The sequence below is a fragment of the Entelurus aequoreus genome, linkage group LG11, assembly GCF_033978785.1.
Source record: "Entelurus aequoreus isolate RoL-2023_Sb linkage group LG11, RoL_Eaeq_v1.1, whole genome shotgun sequence".
In the NCBI taxonomy this organism is placed as follows: Eukaryota; Metazoa; Chordata; class Actinopteri; order Syngnathiformes; family Syngnathidae; genus Entelurus; species Entelurus aequoreus.
The window spans coordinates 61,414,068-61,426,180 of NC_084741.1; the positions used below are offsets into that span (position 1 = coordinate 61,414,068).

The 12,113-nt window shown below is 38.5% G+C and overlaps 1 protein-coding gene across 2 annotated transcripts in view; it reads right to left on the minus strand.

Annotated features, from left to right (window-relative positions):
• LOC133660321 (NIPA-like protein 2) overlaps window positions 1-12,113 on the minus strand; it is a 49,386-nt gene that overhangs the window by 13,932 nt on the left and 23,341 nt on the right. For both annotated transcript variants that reach the window (XM_062063721.1, XM_062063720.1), the window contains exons 4-7: window positions 10,710-10,769; window positions 10,149-10,270; window positions 5,292-5,388; window positions 2,522-2,663 (exon numbers count right to left, since the gene is read on the minus strand). In XM_062063721.1, coding sequence (XP_061919705.1) covers window positions 2,522-2,663; window positions 5,292-5,388; window positions 10,149-10,270; window positions 10,710-10,769 — 421 coding nt within the window. The remainder of the gene's footprint in view (window positions 1-2,521; window positions 2,664-5,291; window positions 5,389-10,148; window positions 10,271-10,709; window positions 10,770-12,113) is intronic.

Below are 12,113 nucleotides of genomic sequence, written 5' to 3' on the forward strand. Positions count from 1 at the left end.
AGAACAGTGGTTCTTAACCTTGCTGGAGGTACCGAACCCCACCAGTTTCATATGCGCATTCACCGAACCCTTCTTTAGTGAAAAATACAATGTTGTTTTTTTTCAAATTCAAGACAAAGTTATATGTTTTTGGTAACACTTTAGTATGGGGAACATATTCTAAGTAACAAAGACGTAATTTAGAGTTATTTGGACACTAGGGGAACATATTCTTAGTAATAAAGACTTAATTTAGCTCGGTTGGTAGAGTGGCCGTGCCATCAACCTGAGGGTTGCAGGTTCGATTCCCGCTTCCGCCATCCTAGTCACTGCCGTTGTGTCCTTGGGCAAGACACTTTACCCACCTGCTCTCAGTGCCACCCACACTGGTTTAAATGTAACTTAGATATTGGGTTTTCACTATGTAAAGCGCTTTGAGTCACTAGAGAAAAGCGCTATATAAATATAATTCACTTCACTTCACTTCAATTTAGAGTTATTTGGTTAGGGTTATAGTCAGGGTTAGAGGGTTAGGGTTAGAATAAGGCCATGCCGAATAAGGCATTAATAAGTACTTAATAATGACGAGTTAAGAGCCAATATGTTACTAATTTGCATGTTAATAAGCAACTAATTAATGGTGAATATGTTCCCCATACTAAAGTGTTACCATGTTTTTCTACTGGTGCATAAAATGAACCGTGCATGAACATCACCTTGTTCAAACAACAAAACCAACACAGTGCATAAACTCACAACAAATTACACACCTGCAAACCAGTCAGCTGTTGCTGTATCCGTAATACGCCGATAGGGAGACGTTTTTTTATTTGTATGACTCTGGTGTGTTTTGACCTCCGCCGAACCCCTAGGGTTCGATCCAACCCAGGTTAAGAACCACTGAGCTAGAACCATGTTACCACAGAATGTAAGCAGATATTAACAGACAATTTGCAAATTGATTAATAATAGTTTTGAGAAAATAATACACCAGAAATAATGCAATATGTTACCGCATACAGTAGCTAAATTATATTATAATATATTGTGATATATGTCGTTATTGCAAGAAGCCGCAATTTATATTACGATATAGATTTTAGGCTAGATTGCCCCTACTGACCCCAAAACACATTTTGAGTATTTAAAAGGGGCTGTTTGCAACATGTAAACAGATGCCTAGAGGGCGCCAACTTTCCAATGTATTTTACACAGTATACCCCGCTCTCTTGTGGCTACGTAATGACGTAACTACGTATGTACATAACACATGCACGCCCATTAGCTTTAGGTGTTGTTAGCTAATTATAGCAATTTGGATAGCTAGCGTTAGCTGTCATTGAATATACATTCTACCATAACAACAACAGGACTACAAATAGTTTGTTGCTTCTCTTGGACTGTTTTTAAAAGTGTGCACGTGATCCCTGCGCAGACTTGGACTTAGACTTAGACAAACTTTATTGATCCACAAGGGAAATTGTTCCACACAGTAGCTCAGTTACAAAGGATGGAAAGGGTAAGGATGGAAAGGATAACGCAGGTATAAAGTAGACAAAAAATGTGCCATAGTAGCAATATAAAGTATAACATATATGTATTTACATATTATATATACCGTATTTTTCGGACTATAAGTCACAGTTTTTTCCATAGTTTGGCCGGGGGTGCGACTTAAACTCAGGAGCGACTTATGTGTGAAATTATTAACACATTACCGTAAAATATCAAATAATATTATTTAGCTCATTCACGTAAGAGACTAGACGTATAAGATTTCATGGGATTTAGCGATTAGGAGTGACAGATTGTTTGGTAAACGTATAGCATGTTCTATATGTTATAGTTATTTGAATGACTCTTACCATAATATGTTACGTTAACATACCAGGCACGTTCTCAGTTGGTTATTTATGCGTCATATAACGTACACTTATTCAGCCTGTTGTTCACTATTCTTTATTTATTTTAAATTGCCTTTCAAATTTCTATTCTTGGTGTTGGGTTTTAGCAAATAAATTTCCCCCAAAAATGCGATTTATACTCCAGTGCGACTTATATGTTATTTTCCTTCTTTATTATGAATTTTCGGCCGGTGCGACTTATACTCCATACGGTACATTATATAATATATACTGATATATTTTTATATAATATTTACAATATATAACAAATCCCAATTACCATGTACAATATTACAGTATTTGTAACAGTTGCTGACGAGATTGGGTGATTGACCGCCGTGAACACCAATCGGTAAACATTTTTATTTCATACATTTTGTAATTGTAAAAAATATAGACAATTGTCAAACAAATGTGTTCTGTTACACTACCAATGGTAATATAAGCTTGCCATGGTGTTCTTGTTATATTTTTTGCTTTGAAAATTGTAACCGTGAGGAAGTCGAAACAGCACCTTTAACATGTGCATTATCAGATTTCGAGTTGGAATAATTGTGAGAGTTCCACCAACAAACTGTGTCTTATCCTACTTGTCCAATCTGGGAATAAAAAGTGCAAACAGGAGAAGCACAACTCACTTGATTTGGAAAGCACAGGACGCCACCATGATGACAAGCATGACGTAGAAGATGGGATAGATGAGTTGCAGGTGACCTTCACCTTTGAAGGACTCTGTGATCATTCCTGACACAGCTTTAACTGAGATGACAGTCAGAGAAGCTGCAAGGAGCACAGACGTAGCAACACGTCACTGAAATACTCATGTTTGTGTTAATATTTAGGGCCAGTAGCGTCCACGTGGAGGGGAGGGGCTGCGCTTTTGTAAAGTTTGAAGACTGCCACTTCAATTTGTAGGTTACAAAAAAGACGAGACACATGTTAGTATAAAATGTGAAAGTTCAATAATAAGGTCTAACACTCTATCAAAAGCCTCTGTCAAAAATACATAATGGTTTGTGCCACCTGGTTAGCCACAAACCTAACTACGACACGGACGTCATAACGTCATCAGTTCACCTTTAAACATTTACAAACAGCACCAACATTTTGGAACAAGGATGAGGTGATAGAAGAAAGGTAAAAATATAATAAATCTATCCGTGGCAGCATAGGAGAAAGTAATGTGCAAGTTTCACTTTTGCATCTCATTGCACATAACTGTGGCGCATTCAAGGATGAACCTTACAGACAGAGGCATCCCTAGTTTTAAAAGACCGAGGAGACTTAACTCACAGGAGATGCACTTATAATAATGTCTATATATTTCCTTCATATTCACTGATGATAATCCTATTTTACACTCTGACGGAAAGGAAAACTTGACTTATTAATAATCATATTTAAGTGAAAAATAACAGGTTAAAGTGCATCCGGAAAGTATTCACACCGCTTCAGTTTTTCCACATTTTGTTATGTTACAGCCTTATTTCAAAATGGAATCCATTAATTTTTGTCCTCAAAGTTCTACAGACAATACCTCGTAATGACATTTAATTCTGCACATTTATTTAAAAAAAAAAAGTTTTTTGCAAAAAAGTGCCAGCAAATTCAATACAAAGTGGCCAGGATATGATTTTCAATAATCATATACAGTGCATCTTGAAAGAATTAACAGCGCTTCACTTTTTCAAAATGTATTGAAAATAAAAAACTAAAAAAAATCATATGTACATAAGTATTCACAGCCTTTGCTCAATACTTTTTTTTATGCACTTTAGGCAGCAATTACAGCCTCAAGTCTTTTTGAGTACGATGCCACAAGCTTGGCACACCTATCTTTGGGCAGTTTTGCCCATTCCTCTTTACAGCACTGCTCAATCATGTATGTCTCTAAACATTGCTGCATTCATATCGCCCTCTATCCTGACTACCGGTAGTCTCCAGCGCTTTCGATCCAACCTGATTTAACATTTGATTTTTTTAGTTTTTTAGTTTCAATACATTTTGAAAAAGCGAAGCGCTGCACTGTATAGGACAGGCATGTCCAAACTTTTGACACTGAGGGCCGCACACAGAAAAATCAAAGCATTCAGGGGCCATTTTAATATTTTTTTATTTTCAAAACCATTAGGGCTCTCTTTTAATTTTGGTGAATGTTAAAGGTCCTGGGCACCCGAAAGGTTCCAAGTCATTAATGTATTAAAAATTTGTCATATATTATTTTTTTTAACTTTCAAGACTTAAATATATATAGATCAACTTCAGATATCACCGTTGACATAAAGTTTTAGTAATTTTTTATGTTTTACACCCCCTTTAAAAAAAAAAGAAAAAAAAAAAAAGATTAACGCTGTTTTTTATGGCAAAAACATGAAATATGCAATATTTTCCCCAAAACGTTTTAAAAAATTGAATATTTGATGTGAAGTCATTGGAGCTTTAAAAGGGTATATCATTCATAACACCAATACTTTTGATTTCGGGGATCCAAAAGGCCGCCACTCATAAAAGTGTTTTAAAAAAAAGTCATACATCAATACATATTAATATTACTTTCAACGCTTCAATCTTTCGATAAACTGCATATCTATGAATTGCTTATAAGTTTTTATTCTTTTTTGAGCAATAGCAGTTTTACAGTTAAAACAGGCTACATGGCAGCTTGATGTTATTCGAGTCAACATTGCAACTTTTTCTCGTTACATTTCACCTGTTTGCTCTTTTATTCCACGTTTTGTTTTTTTTGTTATAGTATTCTTAAAAAAATATGTCGTGGGCCGTTAACAAATTAGCCGCGGGCCGCAAATGGCCCCCGGGCCACACTTTGGACACCCCTGGTATAGGATTATTTTAAAATCATATACTGGCCACTTTATATTGATTCTGCTGGCACCTTTTTGTAAAAAAACAACAACAAAGTGCCTTTGTTTCATTTTAAACAAATCCAAATTATTTAGGAGGGTTTATCTAGATATATTTATCAGGGGCCGTACTTATCAAGCTTCTTAGAATTACTCCTAAGAAGTCTGCTAAGTGTTGACTTAAGAGTAAATAAATTATTCGCTGAAAGCTGCACTTAAAAGTTAGTTATCAAGCGTCTTACTCACACTTTCAGCGAAGTGTAGGACTGAATCTTAAGTGTCACACACAGTGTGTACAAACATACCAAGTGTGTGTGTATGGGGCAGCGACATTGGGGTCCCTTTAGTAGTTTTGAGTATGGGGGCCCAAACTTTGGTGCTACGCCCCTGTTTATTTAGGGCTAATAAATATGACTAGTATGGATCATAATTCATAGTGATTGAGCTAGAAATGATGGTAACCAGGCAACAAAGCAACCCCATTACTCAAACAGTTTGAATCTATGACCCAGGTGCCCTCAATCAAGCAGCTTGCACTCGTCCATACCAAGCAGCGCCACCAGCAGCATGACGACGACAATGTGCTTCACGTTCTTCTTCTTGTACACAAAGAGCAGGATGCAAAAGAGGATGATTTCTATTGCCTGTTAGGAAAGAAGACGAGAGAGTTCATTTACAAACAAAGTTTGTGTGTAAAATGTACATTTGCTCTCCGAGATAATCTGTGACAAAGAGCAGCACACTTTAATTGCAATAAATCACCATGGCTGCATAAAAAAAAAAGAAATGAATGGATGTTAATGAGAAGAGCTAAGAACCGTCCTTGTCAGTCTGATAGCATTCAGCTGTTCAGCAAGGCCGGAATACACAAGTAGGCTGGAGAGAAAGGGACAAGCTAACCTTTAAATGCTTGTTCAAAGTGTGCCAGTGCTTTTGTGAAATCTATAAAAATGTTGTTTATATTCACTGCCAGACTCCTCAACCCTAATTTCTGTTGCACAATTCTTGCGTCAGCAAAGGTAGAATATGTGCATCATAAAAGGTGACTTGTTGAATAATGTTGGTATCGCTAACCCGTGCACACACAGCACTGACAGGACAGATCAGACTGCCTTAGGAGATGTTTTGTCTCTCATCTGAGCAGGCTTCATCAGTTCATGCTCACAAACTTAAATAGGATGGCTGTGGTCTGAGAGCATGGTGCAGGATCCAAAGTATGTCACAACTTTTTCCACCAATGGTGCTGAAAAGTCAAAGCATGCATAGACACAGCACAGATCACACCTGTTCCACTTTGTTATATTTAGTTCCTTCTTTCAGTGCTGGTTCATAATTTTTTTACTGAGTTCCTCTCGACATGTGTTACTCTTCTGCCTGGTACCTAATTAAATGACCTTCTGCCTGCACGTCACTTTCCTACTCTGCATCCTGGGATCAAACCAACAGCCGCTTTGTGCCATTGTCACACTCTTTAATTCCACTTCCTTAAATTCCAATTCATCAGATACATTGCATTTAAATTCCATATTCAGAATTTTGCACAAGCCTGCAATATACATCTTAAAAAATAAATAGTTCAACACATCGGTATCACACAATATGACAGTTGTGGGCGATACTATAAATGTAGGTGTCTATTCGATATCAAGTAAATAAATGCAGGGCCAGTATTTACGATACTGATGGAAATCTTTCAAGATCATTCAATGATTTTGACTTTAATTTGTTTATCATGATTACAAATTTCCGATTAAAAAACAGGACAAAGGTTTTGGGCAAAAAAGGCATTTCTGAACAAATTAACAATTAATAAATTGGGGCTGTCAAAGTTAGCGCTTGGGAATAATCACAAAATGTTTTGCATTAATCATGTATAAACACAGATTAATCATGACATTTATTTTGATCACACATTTCCTTCCTTAACTACCCTGATTGGACTTTGGATAGAACTGTTACCAAGTTTTGAGCACACAAAAAGCATGCATTCTAGTAAAACATAATTTTTTTTCTTCCTGTATGACATTCTGACAATAAAATTGCATTGTGCCAAAATATTTTTAAAAGTTAATTACAATTATGCAAACAATCATTTGACAGCACTATTGTAAACTAGACAATATCAACAAAACACTTCATATTTTTATTACAAACAATTTTGTTAGCAAAATAAAGTCCATCCATCCATCCATCCATTTTCTACCGCTTATTCCCTTCGGGGTCGCGGGGGGCGCTGGAGCCCATCTCAGCTACAATCGGGCGGAAGGCGGGGTACACCCTGGACAAGTCGCCACCTCACCGCAGGGCCAACACAGACAGACAGACAACATTTACACTCACATTCAATACTGCAAAATATGTAAAGAAAAGGAAAAACTACTATTGACTTTCACTCAAATTCTTCAAATCTCTCCTGTGTGCAAGGACCAATTCCTGACGTTTGTAAACAATGTAACAGCATATAAATATATAGCAATATCTAAACCAGTAGTCGCCAATCGATCAATCGATCTTTGGGGCCCTACCAGTCAGTCGATCGAAAAATATTAGAATTTTTTTTTATTAATATGACTAATAGACCCGCCACCAGGCACATATTGTAACACCTGAACACGACAGCCTGCCTCTGCCTCTCTTTCTTCAGCCTCGCATCCCGCCGCTCTCAACACCGCGGTCACATCCCCTGAGCGCGGCCACACACTCCACCTGCTCGTCTTGCAAACGCTCCTTGCATGACGTGCACAAAAATCACTGAGCTGCAACAATGACTGTTGCAACGCATTGGCCATTTTCCAGCATCAAACATCAACCAACTTTTCCCTCAAACACGATCATCATTGCTCGCCTGCGACGGGAAGCTAACAAGCCCAATAATAGAGTCCGTGAACATTGCTCCAAAGTACGGATTTTGTCTTGATTTATTGCATAGAAAAGTAAACATTGACATATGCAAAAACAGTAATATATGATAAAACAAGGCGGCAGCTAAAGAAGGACTTCCCCGTTTATCCCATCTTTTATCACACAGGCAAAATACGCCAGGTGAACAGTGGATTCGACTACTTCCAGCGCTGACGTAAGACAACCATGTGACTCCCGTCCCTTATTGTAACCATAGGATGAACAAATATACTACAGTACTAAGATTATAGTGGAAATAAACAGTTAGCTTCCACAGTAGGGGTGCCCAAAGTAAAAGGTTGGTGACCACTGATCTAAACAATGTAACAATATGAACAACACAGCAAGAAAACACACAGATGCTTCTGAAAATAGACATGGAAGAGAAACGAAAAATAAAGATCTCATCACGCTGAAATTTATCCAATACTTCCTGTTTCACAATCTTATTTTGTTTTTACTTCCTGTTCAGTTTGTGTTGTCCTGCAGTAGCTTCACCCCTGCTTCTGACTGCCATTATCATCACCTGCAGGTGATTAGCAATTATGTGTTTCACTTGCTGCTAAGTATCTCCTCACGGATTTAAAAGCCAGTGTCACTTCTTTATCGTGGTGGGATCATTGTTTGGAGTTACGAACGGAACGAGCATGGTTAGTGATATTCAGATCATTGCTTTGTATTTGGTTGCTATAAACTCTGCCTAAACATTTATTTTTTCTTGCACCTTGTGCTTTGCTATGCATTAGTGATGGGTTGATGAGGCCTCATGAAGCGTTTCGACACATTGCAAAACTGTATTGATACTGTGTCGATACTGTGTCACTAAATACTGCCATCTGCTGGACATTAAAAATCCCTACAGGCAACCTATGGACCGACTCAACTGACACTGATATTATGACCTAGTATATACAATAATATAAACCAAGTCATTGTATTTCATTTAGGATTATTTCATATCTTCATTTAAATAAAAATATATTTTTTAGATACAGTCAAATAATGTGAACATGTATCATGACTAGGACGGTAGAAGGTGGGGATTGAACCCCAGTAACCAATTGCTGGCACAGCCACGCTACCAACTTCGCTACGCCGTCATTCCTGTACCTTCTCTAGTAACAGTAGTGATGGGTCCACACAGATGCATCGGCGCATGCGTCGAGCTCATAGAGCGAAACCCTGTGTCGGTGCGCGTACCGCTTTTAGAAAGTCACGTGACCGATCATGAGCTGCTTTGGTCACGTGACCGATACGCGAACTGTATCGCACTGACGCCTCCTCTGTGCCCTGTGAACAACCTTCCCTCTAAGGTGCGCGCCTGCGCAATTGCGCAGTGCTCAAGCGTCCTCCGCGCACACCGTGCGCCGCACAGCCAATATATGCCGCGCACCAAATCAAACCCATCTGAATTCTAAACAAAATAAACACATTTATTCTGTGTAATTTTGAAATGCAACTTTGAGTGACAGTGACAACAAGCGGCCCTAATGGTGTTCGTCAACAACACGCATTGCGCCGCTTCCTAATAAACACAGTTTGGCGCGCAGGCGTCAGTGCGATACAGTTCATGAGCGGTCACGTGACCAGAACAGCTCATGAGCGGTCACGTGACCAAAACAGCTCGTGTTCGGTCACGTGACTTTCTAAAAGCGATACGCGCACCGACACAGGGCATCGCTCTATGAGCTCGACGCATGCGCCGATGCATCTGTGTTGCCGGACCCATCACTACTATGCATTTTCCCTGCTGCATTTCATGGTGGACTTGTATTTTTTCATGCACAGTATTCCCTGTGCTTGTTTGGTGCATTTCCTGGCTGCAGCCTATTTATGTTTGTATACATATAATGTTTTGCATTTCATACTCTTCACCTGCACGCTGCCTGCTATCTCCTGCATTGCGGGGTCACTACTACCGCTTCAACTATTGTAACATATCAGATAACTGCACTTTGATAAACTCACGGACTAACTGGCACCAGTTTGCGAGCTTAAATGCTAACATGAAAACAAGAGGCATTAATGTCTTTCCCCATTAGGGAACTTAGGGAACAACATACACCAATCTATAATAACATTACTGTCTGAGAAACTAAGTTGTTCAATTGTGCACATTGAACTTAAAACTGTACTCTCTTAGAACAGTGATTGTTCTTTTACTCGGACCCATACAGGAGAGGTGTCTTTACGATGCGTTCAAGGACCGCTGAAGAGTGTAGAACCTGCCAGAAGTGATAGATTTGATCTTAACGTGCTACAGTACAAACCAATATTTAAATTAGCCATTAAGAGATAAAGTACTAAGAATAAAACCATATCAGTGAAGCATAAAAAGCACAAATCATGCAAAATGGTGGAATAATGAATGACAGGATTGAGTGATAAAGATGTGAAACCTGGACCGACCTTACCTAAATTGGGGCCCTTTAGCAGAGGTTTATTTTAAACTCTCCTTCACACTCTTACACCTGTCAGGTCAAGTTCGAATAGGGTTACGTACAAGGTAGAGCAGGAAGTGCCAGCTGACTGCATAGAACTGGACCAGATGGGCTGTAATGTGAGTGGAAGTGTGGGGGGCAAACGTCACCAGGACGTAGGTTCCTGTTATTGCCAGAGTGCCACCTGAAGAGACAGAGACAAGAGATGAGATTAAACTAAACGGCATCATTACCTCATTTCTATCCAAATTTGCATCAACATTAAAACTGTTTTGCAAAGCACACCCCTGCACTCATGTTTCTGTTTCTGTGCAATTATGTTAACAAATACAGCAACAAATGGAGATCAAAGCTATACAGTGCATCTCAATCTTGCACTTTTAAGTAGTCTGCGTTGAAAAATCATAAATACTATTGCGAAATAAAATCCTGCATTTTTCCTTTTTTACAATTGGAGAACATGCATGCACATGCCACAACAATGATGCTGTCTTCTGTTTCTGTCCTTCAGTCTTCTTCCCTTTTGTCTGTGCAAAGTCAATTTGATCAGTCGGAACTTTATGAAGTTATTTCTTTGCCAGGAATCTGCCAGCAGTTTTTTATTATTTTGAGTGGTTGCTTACCAACGACGTCGGAGACGCGCACCGTCTCCTTGAGGAAAATCACAGATATGAAAGCGCTGGCTGGAAAGAAAACAAACATTCCTGTTATTTTAACAGCCACTATGCTGCACTTTGTCTGTGTCGTAGAAGAACTAAGCTCTAGTTGTGTTTTAAAACACTAAAACTGGAATTAAATCAATATTTTTCATATCTTCAGAGGTGACGGGTGCAAAAAAGCAGTATTTACCACTACTCTACCAGTGCATTGAATATAAACACCATTAAACACAATTACATGAAGAGTTGGGTTTGATAAGAAAGGATGATATAGTTTGCAATGTGATGAAATAAAAGCAATCTCACTCAGACACACACATCCAAACAGAGTGATAGATATGATACATTACATGCAAACACAATCTGTGAAATCTGTCAGACTGCAGAGATAGATGGTGCTCATTAGGACCTCACAACATCGCCAACATGATATTCAATGCAACATGTCTAATGAACTCATTCATCAATATCACTGTCAAAAAAATAACATTGAGTTGAACCGTCTTTTTTTGTGTTGTTCCCCGGGGTATGCAGTAGACCGAGACTAAACAAACGTTACAGAGTGGGGGTGTGACCCGATTGATTGTGCTGCAGGACCACAGACACACAGAGACGTGTCAATAAAGGCGCACGATACACAAACTGCATTAGATTAAAGATGTGCCGATCGACCGACCACCAAACAGTAGCGGCATACTTTCGTGAAAAAGCACATGATCACCAAAGCTGATTAATGCTTGCTAACACTGTATTTGTTTTTTGGTCTTCCGGCTAATTATGTGTTTCCATTCATAGTGTGAAGCCGCTCCTGTAAGTTAATAAAAATCACTTCAATTGCGGCAAATATACTAAATTTCTTAGTATCTTAAGTATTATTATCACTGGAAGACTGGAGGACAAGGTAAACATGTTGTTACAACAAGACATCATGCTAATCGCTAAGCAAGTCAATAATATGAACACAAAAGTAATATGTACTTAGTAATGTTTAATAAGTGCAAATGGAGGAGGCGTGTTGCAGCAGAAAGTTAGCAGTTATTAACAGGAATTTAATAAGAGCCCAGAGAAGAGATAATAGAACTGTTACGCTCTGTGTGTATGGGGGGGTACACACACATCGATCCATAAATCAGTGGTGTTGATACCAAAGATAATATCAGTATCTGCTCAATACTAGAGTGGTTAGATTTATATTTTTATTTCACATGTTGGTTTTTTTTAATGTTCCCAAACTCAGGGAATAATTCCTTCAACATAGGAAAAAAAATCAATGCAAAAATCTAAATATACTGAAATGAAAGGCAGATCGTAGGGATGTAATGGTTTTGTAAATACCGTGGTATTACGGTTTCAAAATCTTATCAATAA